Source organism: Haematobia irritans, chromosome 2 (assembly GCF_050003625.1).
Source record: "Haematobia irritans isolate KBUSLIRL chromosome 2, ASM5000362v1, whole genome shotgun sequence".
Taxonomy (NCBI): Eukaryota; Metazoa; Arthropoda; class Insecta; order Diptera; family Muscidae; genus Haematobia; species Haematobia irritans.
Genome location: NC_134398.1, coordinates 14476212 through 14498405, shown reverse-complemented (window position 1 = coordinate 14498405; position 22194 = coordinate 14476212). Strand labels below are relative to the sequence as shown.

At 29.9% G+C, this 22194-nt stretch overlaps 2 protein-coding genes across 2 annotated transcripts; both read right to left on the bottom strand.

Moving 5' to 3' along the window:
• Nucleotides 1–1068: 1068 nt before the first annotated feature.
• On the bottom strand, nt 1069–5546 carry LOC142223551 (32 kDa beta-galactoside-binding lectin lec-3-like). The gene is made up of 4 exons (XM_075293431.1): nt 5421–5546; nt 2221–2342; nt 1550–2131; nt 1069–1476 (listed from the first exon to the last, which is right to left on the bottom strand). The coding sequence occupies exons 2-4, from the start codon at nt 2319–2321 to the stop codon at nt 1197–1199; spliced, it is 963 nt and encodes a 320-aa protein (XP_075149546.1). The 5' UTR covers nt 2322–2342; nt 5421–5546; the 3' UTR covers nt 1069–1196.
• LOC142224469 (uncharacterized) lies at nt 4488–15784 on the bottom strand. The gene is made up of 4 exons (XM_075294242.1): nt 13937–15784; nt 6456–6514; nt 6122–6251; nt 4488–4550 (listed from the first exon to the last, which is right to left on the bottom strand). The coding sequence occupies exons 1-4, from the start codon at nt 15782–15784 to the stop codon at nt 4488–4490; spliced, it is 2100 nt and encodes a 699-aa protein (XP_075150357.1).
• Nucleotides 15785–22194: the final 6410 nt, after the last annotated feature.

Here is a 22194-nt window from a genome sequence, read left to right as displayed (position 1 = left end):
TTGACAAAATTTGCTATGGAAGTAAAATTTTGATAAAATTTTCTATAGAAATAAAATTTTAACAAAATTTTTATAGAAATAAAATGTTGACAAAATTTTCTATAGAAATAAAATTTTAACAAAATTTTCTATAGAAATAAAATTTAGACAAAATTTTCTATAGAAATAAAATTTTTAAAAAAATTTTCTATAGAAATAAAATTTTGACAAAATTTTCTGTAGGAATAAAATTTTGACAAAATTTTATTTCTATAGGAAATTTTTGCAAAATTTTATTTCTATAGAAAAAATTTTACAACATTTGTTTTCTACAGATTTTTTTTGCAAAATTTTATTTATATAGAATATTTTGTCAAAATTTTATTTTCTTTAAAATTTAGTCTCTTGACAATAATTTTCGAGTGAAATTTTTGTTGAAATTTAGTAAAAAGTACCTTTCCGCTCAAAAAATACCTTTTTTGTACTTTCTTAAAAATCGTATTTTCCATCCCTGGTACACACTGTCGCCTATATTATGCCAGGTATGACAGGTTAATTTTACTGCTCATGGAATTTCCGTTCGCCTCTAGACGAACGAATCGTCAAAAATCCCATATTGATATCCCGAAAACCAGAGTCTGTGGAATACCAATTGTTTAGGTGTTCGATAGTAAATCATTAGTAATGAGTTCATGACAAAATGCAGCATTTTCTAGCAAATATACCTAAAGTTATTTTAGTTTTATTAGGGCTGTCATTCGGCATAAATCCCGTCTCGAAATCTCGGAATATTCGGGATATTTTTTAATTTGCTCTTATATTTGTTTGTTGTGTGTTTTTTGTTAGTAAAATTTATTTAAGCCAAATTGCTATAATGTACCATAAGTTTTTGGTACTCTAGGTTGCTATTAATCACAATATTTAAAGAATGTCCAAAAATTTCGGCATCCCGAAAAATCCCGGATTCAATATTTTGAAATCCCGAATCCAGAGATTTTTAATAATCAATCCCGAATGACAGCCCTAATTAGAACCAACTCATAATTCTAAGCAAAGTTTCCAAATTTTTAAAAATAACCGAAAAATTAATTTGTTTGTTTTTTAATCTAATTTATTGAATAATATTTCCCTATATAATATTTATATGTATTAATAATTTTGTTTTTTTTTCGGTAATCCGAATTTTTCACAACAACAATGAAATTAAATTCAAACCTTCAATTGAATGTCTGCATTTCGTAATTTTTACATTCAGGGCCATTCAATTGAACATAATCGAATTCGGTGACCTTAAACTGTAAACCTCGAGTGCTGGTTATATTGAAGCCTCCAACAGAGGACAATTGACACTCCTCCGAGTTCCTATAGGTAAATGTACACAAATTCAAGCCATTGACAGCAAGCAAAAAAGCCTTTTCACCACAAGCTATGCCAATGCGAAAATCTCGGGCAAAATCAAATGGGAAACTGTTGGCACGTTCCTCGTGGTCATCATATCTGAAAATATAAGAAATGGTTACATATGACATGGATTAAACAATGGAGGACGAAAAAAAGGCCTATTACTTACAATCCATCCTGCATGCTATTGCATACCACCACATTCTCATCGAAACGTATACAGAAATGGGCAAATAATTTGCCCTTTTCCTCATGTTTGGTATTGATATTCAAACGACCCATTTCACCAAAACATCGAACTCGTATGACCACCATAAGACCCTGATAGGGTGGCCGTGGTACATCACTGCTAAAATAGTCCCTCTCGCCCAGAGCACTATGATGGACGCGACACCATAAAGGCCATGGTTTGGGATATGTGTTACGATGATCAATTCTGGTTATACGTTTGATGTCTTCTTCGACCTGTATTGCTTCGATCAAGTGAATATTACCACAATAGTAAAGGCGAATTTTGTGATCTCCATTAATGGCAACATTGAAACTTTCCTCCCACAGATGTATGGTTATTTTAAGGGGATCCTTTAGGGCATCCGAAATATCACAGTGTTCTTCTATGCCATTCACCCATTGGCCTCCATATCGTGAATTTGCTGATATTTTCTTTTCGGCCAGATTCACCAGAAGATATAGGCCAATATCGGCATCTTGATTTTTATTCAATTTTTCTTTGGCCAATGATATATGGAATCTGTAATGAGTAACACAAATATGACGTTACGTGTACGGAATTTAATTTAATTTATTTTTCATTTTTTAAATTAAATTAATTTTGCTTACTTCTTTGCATTTTCAATAGTCTGTAGTTCTATTTCGAAATATTGACCACGATCCAAATGATGGGACAGTGTTCCATTAAATTCTGTTGTGAAATTTTCCATAACACCTCTATGTATATAGACCTAAATTAACGAAGCAAGAGTATAAAATATTTTCAATTAAAATAAGTAAAAATTATAAAAATATAAAATAAATTTGAAAATTTGTTTTATGTTTCAAATCCACAAATGGCGTATTCCTATGGAGTACAGCGTTAATACGCACTTTTTTTCTTTTGTTAGAGTTTTTTGAATTTCTTCGAAAATTTCTAACTTTTATCACCAAAAAAATTTTTTTTGCTACACAATTTTTATACCCTGTGCCACACTGTGGAACAGGGTATTATAAATTAGTGCATATGTTTGTAACACCCAGAAGGAGACGAGATAGACACATGGTGTCTTTGGCAATAATGCTCAGGGTGGGTCCCTGAGTCGATATAACCATGTCCGTCTGTCCGTCCGTCCGTCCGTCTGTCTGTGAACACATTTTTGTGATCAAAGTCTAGATCGTAATTTATGTCCATTCAAATTTGGCATATGTTCTTAATTTGGGTCAGAATAGAACCCTTTTGATTTTGGAAGAAATTGGTTCAGATTTAGATATAGCTCCCATATATATCTTTCGCCCGATATGCACTAATTTGGACCTAGCAGCCAGAGTTTTGTACCGATTTGCTTGAAATTTTGTACAAACATAACACTTAGTCGTATAGTCAAGTGTGCAAAATTTGATTGAAATCGGTTCAGATTTAGATATAGCTCCCATATATATATTTCGCCCGATATGGACTTATATGGCCCCAGAAGCCAGATTTTTGGCCGAATTTGGTTGAAATTTTGCACAAGGAGTACAATTAGTAGTGTAGTCAAGTGTGCAAAATTTGATTGAAATCGGTTCACATTTAGATATAGCTCCCATATATATCTTTCGCCTGATATGGACTAATATGGTCCTAAAAGCCAGAGTTTTGGCCCAATTTGGTTGAAATTTTTTTTCGTTTATATCAATCACTGGTCCTAAAAGCCAGAGTTTTGGCCCAATTTGGTTGAAATTTTGCACAGGGAGTAGATTTAGCATTGTAGCTATGCGTGCCAAATTTGGTTGAAATCGATTCAGATTTAGATATAGCTCCCATATATATCTTTCGCCTGATATGCACTTATATGGACCCAGAAGCCACAGTTTTATCCCGATTAGCTTGAAATTTTGCACAAGGAGTACAATTGGTAGTATAGTCATGTGTGCCAAATTTGATTGAAATCGGTTCAGATTTAGATATAGCTCCCATATAAAGCTTTCGCCCGATTTACACTCATATGACCACAGAAGCCAATTTTTAACTCCGATTTTGTTGAAATTTTGTACAGGGAGTAGAATTAGCATTGTAGCTATGCGTGCCAAATTTGGTTGACATCGGTTCAGATTTAGATATAGCTCCCATATATATGTTTTTCTGATTTCGACAAAAATGGTCAAAATACCAACATTTTCCTTGTTAAATCGCCACTGCTTACTCGAAAAGTTGTAAAAATGGCTCTAATTTGCCTAAACTTCTAATACATATATATCGAGCGATAAATCATAAATAAACTTTTGCGAAGTTTCCTTAAAATTGCTGCAGATTTAAATGTTTCCCATATTTTTTTACTAACATTGTGTTCCACCCTAGTGCATTACACGACTTAAATTTTGAGTCTATAGACTTTGTAGAAGTCTATCAAATTCTGTCCAAATCGAGTGATATTTAAATGTATGTATTTGGGACAAACCTTTATATATAGCCCCCAACACATTTGACGGATGTGATATGGTATTGAAAATTTAGATCTACAAAGTGGTGCAGGGTATAATATAGTCAGCCCCGCCCGACTTTAGACTTTCCTTACTTGTTATTTTTGCAATCAAAAACAAAATTTATCCAACACCACAGTCCATTTCGTTTATATCAATCACTGTTCTTTTCTGACTTTCAGTCTTTAATAAGACACATTTTGAAGGTTCATAGTAAAAATGTTATATAGTACGATGTAATGTCGAACATCTTTTCGGAATCTCCCGAACATTTTTGGCAATATATGTATATGTGCTATTTGGTCGAAGCAGTGATTGAACCCACGACCATTTGTATGCAAGGCAGGTATGCTAACCATTGCTCCATGGTGGCCGAATAAATGTATGTTTCTGTTAAATAAAGTTTATTTACATCGGCTCGTGGGTGCCCAAAACTATGCTATATAAATATTGACTGTTTGCGTTGTTTGTGGGTTGATGGCTATAGCGGTAATTGTCTGTTAATGACAATAACAGATACGTAGCACAGTGCATAGTGTGTTGGCTTAAAAACTCGATGGTCTGCGGTCTGATTCTCCGTCCAGGCGAAAGGATAAATTTAAATAAAATCGAATAATTTGTTCTACATTTTTTGTATTACAGGAAAAGGTGCTAAGAACTAAAAAAATCTCGTGAAAGTAGAAGAAGGACGTGAGGGAAGATTAGCCGGAAAAGAAAAAAAATGTTGACATAGTCTTTACGAAATTGTTTTTACATCCTACAAAAGAATAAAAAAATGTTGACATAGTCTTTATGAAATTGTTTTTACATCCTACAAAAGAATAAAAAAGTATCCACTTTTCTTCCAAACAAACTTCCTTGTAGCGAAGAGTAAATGGGAAACGATATTTGTTTGTCTAAATTTTCATTTGGGAGGAAAGAATTATTTTTTTTTGCGTGTAGGTAGTAAATTTTTATTTCATATTTTTGTTTTTCCTTTTAACTCAGTTCAATAAGATAATTAACACTACTCAAAACCCTTTACGGCCACTTTTGGTTTACTACAAAAAAAAAAAAAACACACAAAATTGTGTTTTGTTTTTATTTTTACAAAAATTACATTTTGTTGGTTTTTTTACCAATTATACATGGGAAATCGGAAGTATTTTTTTGTTGTTGTTTGCTTTTATTTTGATTGTTTTTTTTTTGATTTTGTCAATTGATTTAACACTGTGATTTTCACATTTCTTTTTGAGAATTTGCCAATTTTTTTTCTATCAAAAAAAAAAAAAGAGCAACATCAATATCAAAAACTTTGAACTTGATACTTTTTGCTTTGATTTTATTTTTATTTTTTTTAATTACTTATAAAATCACAATTAACTTACCTAAAGTTTTCAAAAACTATATTCCCTTAAGATTTAAAATATATGCTCGCTCCGTGATATTTACAAATTTAAAAATCACAAAATCGATTTCCAATATTTGTCAAGCTGCTACGACTGCTCCCCAGAACAATCGAATTCTAACTGAGAAATTGTTGCGGGTTTGTGTAATTTCAAAGCAAACATTTTTTTGCTAGAAAACAACAGTTGTGAACGAAACAGTAGCGGTATATATAGCAAATTAATATCGCGGAATAGACTATAGATGGCGTAGTTTGGGATATAAGCATCAGACAATACTGAAACTATATTGCAACCATAACCTCATTTCATAGCATTCATTTGCAGTATGTGTCACTTGCCCCCACGCAGAGAAAGTGTATGATCACCTCAAATATGTCTCAAAAAGAGGTCCCTTGTCATTGACCCTAACATGGAATCGGGCAGCACTTAGTGATAAGAGAAAAGTTCACCGCTGTGGTATCGCAATGGACTGAATAGTCTAAGTGAGACTAATGCATCGGGCTGCCACCTCTTGAAATAAATTTGAGATGATCATATTCCTTCATACATTTTCTATAGGAAATTTCTTAAGAAAATTTTCTATAGAAATAAAATTTTGAGAAAACATTGTATAGAAATAATATATAAAAATAGAATAAATATAAATAATATAAAAATCTCTGATCCGATGCCTTTATTACTCTGGGCAATGATGGAGTTTGATATTTAAAGAATATTTGCCATTCTTTGTAATGGTTATGCGATGATTGACTTACCATCAATAGAATTGTGTCAAATGATTTCTCATTCATAGAATTTACAGCTAAATATCTGCCGTAGAAATATTTTCCAAAGGATTTTGAAATTTCGTTCGCAACATTACTAATTTATTTTAGGTCAAAAATGCTACTTATTAAATGAAGGACCAAATTCATGATATGTAGGAGGTTACCGTAATCGATTAACATATGTATACTTTTGATACGATTGTAAGATATAGAACTGGAATAGTTAATTGGGATTTTGATTACTAACGTAATAGTAGGCCGTGATTGATTTATGTGAAATTCTATTGGCGTGGAGTGGGCCAGCCACTAATTACAGACCTGCTAATGGGAGAGTAGAGTTGCATTGAAGCCTTGATATTTAAGCTTCATTTAACAAACCAAAAATCACAAGTAAATGAAAATTATGAGAAATCGAAAATGACGAATTTCATGCATGGTTGTAGAATTCTACCATAAATGGCATATTTTTACTGTTTGGTAGATTGGTAGAATTCTTGATGGTTTTGGTAGATTTTGTAGAATATTTTGACAAAATTTTCTATAGAAATAAAATTTTGACAACATTTTCTATAGAAATAAAATTTTGACAACATTTTCTATAGAAATAAAATCTTGACAATATTTTCTATAGAAATAAAATTTGGACAAAATTTTCTATAGAAATAAAATTTGACAAAATTTTCTAAAAAACAAAGTTTTGAAAATGATCTATAGAAATAAAATTTTGACAAAATTGTCTACAGAAATAAAATTTTAACAAAATTTTCTATAGAAATAAAATTTTGAGGAAATTTTCTAAGAACTAGAATTTTCACCAAATTTTCTACAGAAATAAAATTTTCACCAAATTTTCTACAGAAATAAAATTTTCCCCAAATTTTCTATAGAAATAAAATTTTCACAAAAATTTTCTTAAGGAATACAATTTTGACAAAATTTTCTATAGAAATAACATTTTGATAAAATTTTCTATGGCAATAAAATTTTGACAAAATTATCGACAGATACAAAATTTTGATAAGATTTTCTATAGAAATAAAATTGTGACAATATTTTCTATAGAAATAAAATTTTGGCATAATTTTCTATAGAAATAAGATTTTTACAAAATTTTCTATAGAAATAAAATTTTGATAAAATTATTTATAAAAATAAAATTTTGATAAAATTATCTATAGAAATAAAATTATGGCAAAATTTTCTATAGTAATAAAGTTTTGACAAAATTTTCGATATAAATAAAGTTTTGACAAAATTTTCTATTGAAATACAATTTTGACATATCTTTCTATAGAAATAAAATTTTGACAAAATTTTCTATAGAAATAAAATTTTGACAAAAGTTTCTATAGAAATAAAATTTTGACAAAGCTTTTATAAAATGTTCTTCAGAAATAAAATTTTGACAAATTTTTTTATAGAAATAAAATTTTCAAAAAAATTTCTATAGAAATACAATTTTGACATAATTTTCTATAGAAATAAACTTTTGACAAAACTTTCTATAGAAATAAAATTGTGACAAAATTTTCCATACAAATAAAATGTTCACACAATTTTCTATAGAAATAAAATTTTAACAAAATGTTCTATAGAAATACAATTTTGACAAACTTTTCTATAGAAATAAAATTTTGACAAATTTTTCTATAGAAATAAAGTTTTGACAAATTTTATATAGAAATAAAATTTTCACCAAATTTTCTATAGAAATAAAATTGTGACAAAATTTTCTATACAAATAAAATTTTGAAAAAAAAATCTATATAAATAAAATGTTGACAAAATTTTCCATAGAAATAATATTTTGACAAAATTTCTTATAGAAATAAAATTTTGACAAAATTTTCTATAGAAATAAAATTTTGACAAAAATTTCTATAGAAATACAATTTTGACATAATTTTCTATAGAAATAAAATTTTGACAAAACTTTCTATAAAAATAAAATTTTGACAAAATTTTCTATAGAAATAAAATGTTGACAAATTTTCCTATAGAAATAAAATTTGATATAGAAATACAATTTTGACAAAATTTTCTATAGAAATAAAATTTTACAAAAAAATTTTCTATAGAAAGTTTTGACAAAATTTTATATAGATATAAAATTTTTAGAAAATTTTCTATAGAAATAAAATTTTGACAAAATTTTCTATAGAAATAAAATTGTGAGAAAATTTTCTATAGAAATAAAATTTGGACAAAATTTTCTCTAGAAATAAAATTTTGACAACATTTTCTATAGAAATAAAATTTTGAGAAAAAATTCTATAGCAATACAATTTTGACATAATTTTCTATAGAAATAAAATTTTGACAAAACTTTCTATAAAAATGAAATTTTGACAAAATTTTCTATAGAAATAAAATGTTGACAAATTTTCCTATAGAAATAAAATTTTCTGTAGAAATAAAATTTTGACAAAATTTTCTATAGAAAGTTTTGACAAAATTTTATATAGAAATAAAATGTTGAGAAAATTTTCTATAGAAATGAAATTTTGACAAAATTTTTATAGAAATAACGTTTTGACAAAATTTTCTATAGAAATAAAATTTTGACAAAATTTTCTCTAGAAATAAAATTTTGACTAAATTTTCTTTAGAAATAAAATTTTGACAAAATTTTCTCTAGAAATAAAATTTTGACAAAATTTTCTATAGAAATAAATTTTTGACAAAATTTTCTATAGAAATAAAATTTTGACAAAATTTTCTATAAAAATAAAATTTTGATAAAATTACCCAATAAAAAAAGCGTCGCCAAAAAAGTAGTGCAAATGTTCTTTTTGGATCCGGAAGTAGTGCAAAAATAGCGTAGAAGCGATGAATTTAACTCGGGCTTATCGTAGGACGGATGTACACCATTTCAACAGCCGTTGACAAATTTTCCTATAGAAATAAAATTTTCACAAAATTTTCTATAGAATTCAAATTTTGACAAAATTTTCTATAGAAATAAAATTTTGCAAAAATTTTTTATAGAAATAAAATTTTCACAAAATTTTCTATAGAAATAAAATTTTGACAAAATTTTCTATAGAAATACAATTTTGACAAAATTTAAAAAAAAATAAAATTTTGACAAAACTTTCTATAGAAATAAATTTTGTGACATATCTTTCTATAGAAATAAATTTTTTACAAATTTTCTATAGAAATAAAATTTTCACAAAATTTTCTATAGAAATAAAATTGTGACAAAATTTTCTATAGACATAAAATTTTAACAAAAATTTCTTTAGAAATAAAATTTTGACAAAATTTTCTATAGAAATAAAATTTTCCATAGAAATAAATTTTTGACAACATTTTCTAGATAAATAAAATTTTGACAAAATTTTTATAGAAATAAAATTTTGATAAAATTACCCAATAAAAAAGCGTCGCCAAAAAAGTAGTGAAAATGTTCTTTTTGGACCCGGAAAAAGTGCAAAATTGGCGATGAATTTAACTCGGGCTTACCGTAGGACGTACACCATTTCAACAGCCGTTGCACTGAATTTGTATCACTTCTTACACTCTGATTCCAATTCAGTGTGTTGGATGTGAATTAAAAAATGTTGTCACATTTTGACAAATAAATAATTTTTATAATTTTTTATGATTTTAAATGCATTCTAACGCTTGTCCGAAACGTTTGAATTAAAATATTTTGAACAAATTCGCAATATTTCTTGTTCCTTTGGAAGAACTTCCAATGTTTTTTGCTGGGTATTTATAGAAATAAAATTTTGATAAAATCTATATATATAAAATTCAATCTATGTTTGTTTATTTGTTTGTTTGTTTGTTTGTATGAACCGAGTTGGCTCCGAAACGGCTGAACCGATTTACTTGAAACTTTCAGAGATCATAGGGGATGTTCATGTGGTGAAAATAGGGTACCTCATTTTTTGACACCTGGTCGCGGAGGGGGACCTCCCCTTTGTCGGACTTTTTGAAAATTGGACCAAAGTTGACCGATTGGCTTAAAATTTTCATTGAAGGTTGGGGTTGGCAACTAGACAAAGGTCCGCTACTTTATATTTCGATATTTGGTGGCGGAGGGGGACCTCCCCTTTGTTCGACTTTTTTTAAAGTACAGTGAAAAAACTAAAATTCTCTTAATTATCTGAGATTTAAAGAGAACATGCGGTGAGGTTATGGAATTATTATGGGGTACCTGATGATTTCATATGCGGACGGGGAGGGGACCTCCCCCTTGCCTTACTTTTTGAAACTTGGAACAAAATTATGCGATTTGCATGAAATCTTCATTGAATGTTGGGGTTGACATCTAGACAAAAATCCGCTACATCATTTTTCGATATTTGGTCGGGGAGGGGGCCACCCCTTTGCCCGACTTTTTTTAAAGTACAGTGAAAACAAAACTAAACTCCCCCGACTGAAATTTTACGGAAAAATGGGTGAGGTTATGAAATTTATATCAGGTTCCTGATTTTTTAATAAAAATAAAAGGGCATAGGGAGACATCCCCTTCTCTTAAGTACATACAGAGAAACAATTAAACTTTACCGAGTTACTTGAAATTTACAGAGGACTGGGGAGAGATCGTAACCTCTGTCAACCGTAATAGTTGATACCTGATTTTGTGATTTTTGGACGGAAGAGAGGCCGCCCCTTTAGGCTTATAATTTGCTTGACATTTTCTGGGACGTTTACAAAAGATACGCTTTTCGACATTTGGTCGGGGAGGTGGTCCTCCTCTAAAACTGCAAAAAAAAAATGGCTCTATTAACCATGTTCCTTAATTTATATCTGTCCATAAAGCTCGAAAAATAATTGTATAATTAGATATAATGCATTTGGACGTCAATTGCCTGTTTCGGTATCAGGCTAACATGAAATATAAAAAAATTTAAGTTTTCTTGAAATTTACAAAGGAAGCGGGGGAAAAGGTTATAAATGAAGAGGCAACCTTCATTGCCCCACACTTGAAGGAAAGTTTCAAGAATTTTCAGGGAAGGTTAGGGTGCTATTCACTACGGTGTTTGTCGATATTGTATCGGGGAAAGTGACGTCCCTTTAAAACAATAGAGCAAAAATTAAACATCTCCGATCTACTTGAAATTTACAGGGAACGTGGGAGGAGGTGATGAAATTTATACATGATTTTTAAATTTATATATGATTTTTCGATGTCTGGTTGGGGAAGGGGAAAATTGAAATAAACTTTGTCGATTTACTTGGATAGAATTTATAGGGAGTAGTTGCGAAATTAATATAGAGTACGTGATAGTCCGATATCAGGTCAGAGTGGAGCGATGGTGGGGAGAGAGTTCCCTTTTGTCGGTTTTTTCCCTTAAATTAAAAGTGGAGGGTTGTCCGTAAATGGGAACTCGGTACATAATTTTATGATTTTTGCACAGGCTTCTTTCTTCCAGACTTCTTATTAGTAAAGAGAGGGTTCCCTTTTGTCCGTTTTTTTTTCTTAAGTTGAAAGTAGAGGGTTGTCCGTGAATGGGAACTCGGTACATAATTTTATGATTTTTGCACAGGCTTCTGCCAGACTTCTTTTTAGTAAAGAACTTAAATTTACATGAAATTGGCAGCCAACGTAGAGGGTGCATTATTTTCCAACATTTTAGTAAATGTTAATGTGGTAAAATTTTTTACTACTTTTGCCTTTTCCGATTTATTGGATGGGAAACAGTAATTCTTTGTATGTTATTATAATATAATGCTTAATTTTCAGATATGTTGAGGAGAAGGATACCTTTCCTTGACAAACCACACTTAAAATTCACAAGAAATATAGAAGAAGGTACACCCTCTCCCGCCGTATTTGTACCTATAAACGCAAAATCAAGTAGTCCGATTTGTTTAAAAGAATTCAAATCTTTTCGAATTTGTTTTCAGCACGAAGGATATAGTTGACTAAGTTAACGCAAAATGTTCCTCCAAATACGCTTCGGAAGGCGCAGCGAAGCGGGCCGGGTTACGCTAGTTTTCTATAAAAGTAAAATTTTGACAAAATCCTCTATAGAAATAAAGTTTTGACAAAATTTTCTATAGAAATAAAATTTTGACATATCTCCCTAAGAAATAAAATTTTGGCAAAATTTTCTATAGAAACAAAAATGTGGCAAAATTTTCTATAGAAATAAAATTTTGACAAAATTTTCTGTAGAAATAAAATTTTGTCATATCTTTCCATAGAAATAAAATTTTGACAAAATTTTCTATAGAAATAAAATTTTGACAAAAATTTTCTATATAAACATTTTGACAAAATTGTCTATAGAAATAAAATTTTTACAAAATTTTCTATAGAAAATTTTGAATATAAATAAAATATTGACAAAATTTTCTATAGAAATAAAATTTTCCATACAAATAAAATTTTGACAAAATTTTTTACAGAAACAAAAATGTGGCAAAATTTTCTATAGAAATAAAATTTTGACAAAATTTTCTGTAGAAATAAAATTTATTATATCTTTCTATAGAAATAAAATTTTGACAAAATTTTCTATAGAAATAAAATTTTGACAAAATTTTCTATAGAAATAAAATTTTGACAAAATTTTCTATAGAAATAAAATTTTGACAAAATTTTCTATAGAAATAAAATTTTGACAAAATTTTCTATATAAACATTTTGACAAAATTGTCTATAGAAATAAATTTTTTACAAAATTTTCTATAGAAAACTTTGAATAGAAATAAAATATAGAAATAAAATTTTCCATAGAAATAAAATTTTGACAAAATTTTCTACAGAAACAAAAATGTGGCAAAATTTTCTATAGAAATAAAATTTTGTTATATCTTTCTATAGAAAGAAAATTTTGACAAAATTTTCTATAGAAATAAAATTTTGACAAAATTTTCTATATAAACATTTTGACAAAATTGTTATAGAAATAAAATTTTTACAACATTTTCTATAGAAAACTTTGAATAGAAATAAAATATTGACAAAATTTTCTATAGAAATAAAATTTTCCATAGAAATAAAATTTTGGCAAAATTTTCTACGGAAACAAAAATGTGGCAAAATTTTCTATAGAAACAAAATTTTGACAAAATTATCTATAGAAATAAAATTTTTTCAAAACTTTCTATAGAAAACTTTGAATAGAAATTAAATATTGGCAAAATTTTCTATAGAAATAAAATTTTCTATGGAAATACAATTTTGACAAAATTTTCTATAAAAATACAATTTGGACCAAATTTTCCATAGAAATAAAATTTTGACAAAATTTTCCATAGAAATAAAATTTTGACAAAATTTTCTATAGAAGTAAAATTTTGACAAAAATTTTCTATAGAAATAAAGTTTTGACAAAATTTCCTATAGAAATAAAATTTTGTTAAAATTTTCTATAGAAATAATTTTTTGACAAAATTTTCTATAGAAATACAATTTTGACAAAATTTTCTATAGAAATAACATTTTGCCAAAATTTTCTATAAAAATAAAAAGTTTACAAAATTTTCTATAGAAATAAAATTTTGACAAAATTTTCTATAGAAATAAAATTTTGACAAAAGTTTCTGTTGACATAAAATATTGATATATAATATAGGCTGGAGTGGAAACGGTGATTGCAGGCCCATTGAATAACACTGGCTTCCAAATACCTCTGTAATTGTACAATAAAATTATTATTTCAATTCACTTAATTTATTAATAAGGAAAATTAAATATTTTACAAAGTATAAAATTTATTTAAATTTCTTTAGCTTTAATGTTTTTCTCGAGATATAACTCACTAGTAATTCCAAAAGGAATACCAATAGGCTAATTAACCAACTGCTTGCCATTAATATCCATAACCATAATAAATCATAGGTTTTCAGAATTCGGGAATTTCTCTCTGGAGTTGGATCTATTAGTGGCACTAATTTCAAGTTCGACATATCTCTATAGGTTTTGGCCTGCCAGGCATTTATTAATCCTGTATCATGGGCAATATGTATGAGACGATTCAAAGGCTCTTTATAGGGGGAATTATGCTGCAAGTGTAAGCCCCATATCAATAAAGTTTCGAGTTTCATGGCTTCGGGTGTATGGAAAACATTTCTACCAAAATATTGTTGTCTCCAATTGTAAATATTCCATATGCCTGTTTGCACTAAATATGCATAGCTAATATTAAAATTTTGCCTTAGATTTAGGAATAGAGTTCTATTGCCGGTAATCGTTATAATATTCTTATGGCGTTCTACCCAACTTTTCATAAATATAGCATCGGTTTGTTCGACCAGAAGTTGTATAGGTGTATGCTGGAGATCACTTAAATTCGAAATCTGACCATGAAAGGGAGGTGAAGTAAAACGACTTTGTACATCAGCAGAGAATAATGTGCATATAAAAAGTCCACATAATCCTATATGTAGCGAAATTATGTGCACACCTCGAAGATGTTTTAGACGAGGTGCAATAGCAAATGATTGACCCAACATTCCGGGCAAAACATATGGATTAATTAAACAATGCAAATATTTCCAGGCTCCTTCGAACATATAATCGATGAATGTATGTAGCAGGGATAAAATCACAGTTATTATTATAATCAATTGAAATAAATATCCATTTAGTAGCAATGGTAGCACCTCGCCAATGGTATATTGTGGAGCCAGAGGTACCATTATGGCCAAATAATTTAATTCTACTACATCTGATATGTTACGCCAAGATTTTTCAAAATTTGTCGACATGGGAATATCCAGAAAACCTTCCTCAACCAGTTTGGCATTGGCCTTAAAATGAATTGCATTACCGACTTCCAAAGGTTGATACATATGCAAATGGGCATTATAGTGTTCAGCAAATAGCATAACCAAATGAGCTATATAACCACTTAGGTGTATTTGACCTTGAGGGTCCTTGAAAACGATTGTATTTGGAGGACTTTGCTCAGGGAAAGTTATTACAGTTTTATTTTTCATATCAAGCCAATGGGAAGGAAAGAACTCGTTGTCTTTATGTCCTTGCAAAATTTCGTCTTGCCAATGGTATAGAGGATAAGGTTTTAGTAAATAATATTGATTCTGCGACACTGTGTTCAAATTACGATTACGAATGCTTAAAATGACATTTGTCATTTTATATTTTTCACATTTGATTAATAAAAAGTGCTTAAAATCTTTTGAGTTGTTTGTTAATTCTAAAGCCACAATTAAAATTCTGCTCTGGCGCATATAATCCAATGAGTTGGCCAATGTATCCATTGCAATGTCTTTGTTCATTGTGTTTTTGTCTTCGAGGTCAATCATAAGAACTGTCAGAATGTTGGAATTAAAATAGTCTGCATATAAAAAACTTTGATCCGGTGTCATTATAACTCTGGGCAATGATGAAATTTGATATCTAAAGAATATTTGCCATTCTTTGTAATTATTATGTTGTTTGTGCCATGTTTGATATACAATCAATAGGATTGTGTCAAATGATTTCTCATTGTGTATCCCCTCCAACAAGGATTCATAGAATTTACAGCTATCTGCCGTAGCGTAAATATTTTCCATAGAATTTGCAAAATAATAGTCCATTGTTTCTGATTGTTGTAATGTCATTACAACCAAAAAGGCTGTAATTACTATCACCGGTCGAAACATTACTGATTTATTGTAAGACGATACATTACTTTTAAATGGGAGACAAAATTCATGGTATATATGTGACATAACATACATATATAGGTTACAAAAATTTATTAACAAATTAAAAGTATACTTTCGATATGAGTGTTGGATATACGCACTCAATTAGTTAATGGGCAATTTAATCACTAAAATGATTGTAGGCCGTGATTGATATATCAGATATTTAGTATGTTTAGATTTTCGAATGAAATAGAGTTAATAATAAATAAGTTGATATTAAATGTATTTAACCCCCATTTTCATGAAGCTCCTTTAGTGTTCCGTTAACTAACGAACTTTTAAATCGTATTATGGACATAGCAGTCATCTTGTCTATATATTCCATATGCCAGTTAAGAACTTAATTGCCAAAATTTTTATACCCTCCACCATAGGATGGGGGTATATTAACTTTGTCATTCCGTTTGTAACATATCGAAATATTGCTCTAAGACCCCATAAAGTATATATATATTCTGGGTCGTGGTGAAATTCTGAGTCGTTCTAAGCATGTCCGTCCGTCCGTCTGTTGAAATCACGCTAACTTCCGATCGAAACAAGCTATCGACTTGAAACTTGGCACAAGTAGTTGTTATTGATGTAGGTCAGATGGTATTGCAAATGGGCGATATCGGTCCACTTTTACGTATAGCCCCCATATAAACGGACCCCCTAAATTTGGCTTGCGGGGACTCTAAGAGAAACAAATTTCATCCGATCCAGCTGAAATTTGGTACATGGTGTCATCATATGACCTCTAACAACCATGCAAAAATTGATCCACATCGGTCCATAATTATATATAGCCCCCATATAAACCGTTCCCATGATTTGTCTTGCGGAGCCTCTAAGAGAAGTAAATTTCATCCGATCCGTCTGAAATTTGATACATGGTGTTAATATATGATCTCTAATGACCATGCAAAAAATGGTCCATATCGGTCCATAATTATATATAGCCCCCATATAAACCGATCACCAGATTTGACCTCCGAAACCCCTTGGAAGAACAAAATTCATCTGATTCAGTTGAAATTTGGTACGTGGTGTTAATATATGGTCTCAAACACCCATGCAAAAATTGGTCGAAATCGGTCCATAATTATATATAGCCCCCATATAAACCGTTCCCACGATTTGTCTTGCAGAGCCTCTAAGAGAAGCAAATTTCATCCGATCCGGCTGAAATTTGATACATGCTGTTAATATATGATCTCTAATGACCATGCAAAAAATGGTCCATATCAGTCCATAATTATATATAGCCCCCATATAAACCGATCACCAGATTTGACCTCCGAAACCTCTTGGAAGACCAAAATTCATCTGATTCAATTGAAATTTGGTACGTGGTGTTAATATATGGCCTCAAACACCCATGCAAAAATTGGTCGAAATCGGTCCATAATTATGGCCTCAAACACCCATGCAAAAATTGGTCGAAATCGGTCCATAATTATATATAGCCCCCATATAAACCGATCCCCAGATTTGACCTCCGGAGCTCCTTGGCAGAGCAAAATTCATCCGATTCGGTTGAAATTTGGTACGTGATGTTATCCAACAACCATGCATGAATTGGTTCATATCAGTCCATAATTATATATAGCCCCATATAAACCGATCCCCAGATTCGACCTCAGGTGCAAAATTATATGATATTTAACAACCATGCCAAAAATGGTCCATATCAGTCTATAATCATATATAGCCCCCATATAAGCCGATCTCGAGATTTGGTTTTGGAGCCTCTTGGAGGAGCAAATTTCATTCGAGTTAGTTGAAATTTGGTACATTGTACTAGTATATGGTCGTTAACAACCATGCCTAACTAGGTCCATATCGGTCTATAGTTATATATAGCCCTCGGATAAATCGATCCCCAATCACAAAAAATTGGTCCATATCAAGTTCATAATTGTAAAGGGTGATTTGTTAAGAGCTTGATAACTTTTTTTTTAAAAAAAACGCATAAAATTTGCAAAATCTCATCGGTTCTTTATTTGAAACGTTAGATTGGTCCATGACATTTACTTTTTGAAGACAATTTCATTTAAATGTTGACCGCGGCTGCGTCTTAGGTGGTCCATTCGGAAAGTCCAATTTTGGGCAACTTTTTCGAGCATTTCGGCCGGAATAGCCCGAATTTCTTCGGAAATGTTGTCTTCCAAAGCTGGAATAGTTGCTGGCTTATTTCTGTAGACTTTAGACTTGACGTAGCCCCACAAAAAATAGTCTAAAGGCGTCAAATCGCATGATCTTGGTGGCCAACTTACCGGTCCATTTCTTGAGATGAATTGTTCTCCGAAGTTTTCCCTCAAAATGGCCATAGAATCGCGAGCTGTGTGGCATGTAGCGCCATCTTGTTGAAACCACATGTCAACCAAGTTCAGTTCTTCCATTTTTGGCAACAAAAAGTTTGTTAGCATCGAACGATAGCGATCGCCATTCACCGTAACGTTGCGTCCAACAGCATCTTTGAAAAAATACGGTCCAATGATTCCACCAGCGTACAAACCACACCAAACAGTGCATTTTTCGGGATGCATGGGCAGTTCTTGAACGGCTTCTGGTTGCTCTTCACTCCAAATGCGGCAATTTTGCTTATTTACGTAGCCATTCAACCAGAAATGAGCCTCATCGCTGAACAAAATTTGTCGATAAAAAAGCGGATTTTCTGCCAACTTTTCTAGGGCCCATTCACTGAAAATTCGACGTTGTGGCAGATCGTAAGTCTATTCATGATGAAATGTCAAAGCATACTGAGCATCTTTCTCTTTGACACCATGTCTGAAATCCCACGTGATCTGTCAAATACTAATGCATGAAAATCCTAACCTCAAAAGAATCACCCTTTATATAAAATTCAATCTATGTTTGTTTGTATGTTCCGAGTTGGCTCCGAAACGGCTGAACCGATTTACTTGAAACTTTCAGAGATCGTAGGGGGCGTTCATGTGGTGAAAATAGGGTACCTCATTTTTTGACACCTGGTCGCGGAGGGGGACCTCCCCTTTGTCGGACTTTTTGAAAATTGGACCAAAGTTGACCGATTTGCTTGAAATTTTCATTGAAGGTTGGGTTTGGTATCTAGACAAAGATCCGCTACATTATATTTCGATATTTGGTGGCGGAGGGGGACCTCCCCTTTGTTCGACTTTTTTTAAAGTACAGTGAAAAAACTAAAATTCTCTAAATTATCTGAGATTTAAAAAGAACATGTGGTGAGGTTATGGAATTAATATGGGGTACCCGATGGTTTCATATGTGGACGGGGAGGGGGACCTGCCCCTTGCCCTACTTTTTGAAACTTTGAACAAAATTATGCGATTTGCTTGAAATTTTCATTGAATGTTGCGGTTGGCATCTAGACAAAAATCCGCTAAATTATTTTTCGATATTTGGTCGGGGAGCGGGACCACCCTTTTGGCCGACTTTTCTTTTTAAAGTACAGTGAAAACAAAACTAAACTCCCCCGACTGAAATTTTACGGAAAAAATGGGTTATGAAATTTATATTAGGTTGTTAATTTTTTAATAAAAATAAAAGGGCATAGGGAGACATCCGCTTCTCTTAAGTACATACAGAGAAACAATTAAACTTTTAGCGAGTTACTTGAAATTTACAGAGGACTGGGGAGAGGTTACGAAATTAATAGTTGATACCTGATTTTGTGATATTTGGACGGAGAGGCCGCCCTTTTAGGCTTATAATTTGCTTGCCATTTTCTGGGACGTTTACATAAGATACGCTACATCACTTTTCGATATTTAGTCGGCGAGGAGGTCCTCCTCTAAAACTGCAAAAAAAATCTTAAGATTTCTTGAAATTTACAAAGGCAGTGGGGGAAGGCTATGAACGAAGAGGCAACCTTCCTTGGCCCACACTTGAAGGAAAGTTTCATGTATTTTCAGGGAAGGTTAGGGGTGCTATTCACTACGGTGTTTGTCGATATTGTATCGGGGAAAGTGACGCCCCTTTAAAACAATACGGCAACATTTAAACATCTCCGATCTACTTGAAATTTACAGGGAACGTGGGAGGAGGAGATTAAATTTATACATGATTTTTAAATTAGTATATGCTTTTTCGATATCTGGTTGGAGAAGGGGAAAATTGAAATAAACTTTGTCGATTTACTTCGATAGAATTTATAGGGACCATTGAGTAGTTATGAAATTAATATAGGGAACGTGATAGTCCGATATCAGGTCGGAGTGGAGCGAAGGTGGGGAGAGGGTACCCTTTTGTCCGTTTATTTTTTCTTAAATTTAAAGTAGAGGGTTGTCCGTAAATGGGAACTCGGTACATGATTTTTTTTTTCTTTTTAGTAAAGAACTTAAATTTACATGAAATTGGTAGCCATCGTAGAGGGTGCATCATTTTCCAACATTTTAGCAAATGTTAATGTGGTAAAATTTTTTTACTACTTTTGCTTTTTCCGATTTATTGGATGGGAAACAGTAATTCTTTGTATGTTATTATAATATAGTGCTTAATTTTCAGATATGTTGATAAGAAGGATACCTTTCCTTGACAAACCACACTTAAAATTCACAAGAAATATAGAAGATTGTCCAACTACTTGAATACAGAACCTTATTTAAAAAATTTGGTGGAAAAGGGTACACCCTCTCCCTGACATTTTTTAAAACGAACCATTTTACATATGCATATCCGCCGTATTTATACCTAAAAACGAAAAAGCAAGTAGTTCGATTTGTTTGAAAGAATACAAATCTTTTCGAATTTGTTTTCAGCACGAAGGATATGGATATGACTAAGTTAACGCAAAATGTTCCTACAAATACGCTTCGGAAGGCGCAGCGAAGCGGGCCGGGTTACGCTAGTTTTCTATAAAAATAAAAATTTTAGAAATAAAATTTTGACAAAATTTTCTTTAGTAATATAATTTTCTATAGAAATAAAATTTTGACAAAATTTTCTATAGAAATAAAATTTTGACAAAATTTTCTATAGAAATAAAAGTTTTAGAAATAAAATTTTGACACAATTTTCTTTAGTAATATAATTTTCTATAGAAATAAAATTTTGGTACAATTTGCTGTAGGAAAAAAAAATTGACAAAATTTTCTTTAGAAATACAATTTTCTATAGAAATAAAACTTTGACAAAATTTTCTACAGAAATAAAATTTTGACAAAATTTTCTATAGAAATAAAATTTTGTCGAAAGTGTTTATAGATATAAAATTTTGACAAAATTTTCTATATAAATAAAATTTTGACAAAATCTTCTGTAGAAATAACATTTTGACAAATTTTTCTATAGAAATAAAATTTTGACAAAATTTTCTATAGAAATAAAATTTTGTCGAAATTGTTTATAGAAATAAAATTTTGACAAAATTTTCTGTAGAAATCAAATTTTTAAAAAATTTTCTATAGAAATAAAATTTTGACAAAATTTTATACAGAAATAAAATTTTTAAGAATTTAAATTTTTAATTTGCAATAGAAATAAAATTTTGACAAAATTTTCTTTAGAAATATAATTTTCTATAGAAATAAAATTTTGACAAAATCTTCTATAGAAATAAAATTGTCTATAGAAATAATATTTTAACAAAATTTTCTACAGAAATTATATTTTGATAATATTTTCTATAGAAATAAAATTTTGACAAAATGTTCTTTACAAAAATAAATTTTGACAAAATTTTCTATAGAAATAAAATTTTGGCAAAATTTGCTATAGAAATAAAATTTTGACAAAATTTTCTATAGAGATAAAATTTGACAATATTTTCTATAGAAATAAAATTTTGACAATATTTTCTATAGAAATAAAATATTGACAAACAAATAGAATTTCGTCAAAATTTTCAAAAAAAAAAATGGACAAAATTGTCTATAGAAATAAAATTTTGACATAATTTTCTGTAGAAAAAAAAATTGACAAAATCTTCTATAGAAATAAAATTGTCTATAGAAATAATATTTTAACAAAATTTTCTATAGAAATAAAATTTTGACAAAACTTTCTTTAGAAATAAAATTTTGACAAAATGTTCTCTAAAAAATAAATTTTGACAAAATTTTCTATAGAAATAAAATTTTGACAAAATTGTCTATAGAAATAAAATTTGACAATATTTTCTATAGAAATAAAATTTTGACAATATTTTCTATAGAAATAAAATGTTGACAAAAAATAAAATAGAATTTCGTCAAAATTTTCAAAAAAAAAATGGATAAAATTGTCTATAGAAATAAAATTTTGAAAAAATTTTCTTTAGAAGTATAATTTTCTGTAGAAAAAAAATTGACAAAATCTTCTATAGAAATAAAATTGTCTATAGAAATAATATTTTAACAAAATTGTCTATAGAAATAAAATTTTGACATAATTTTCTGTAGAAA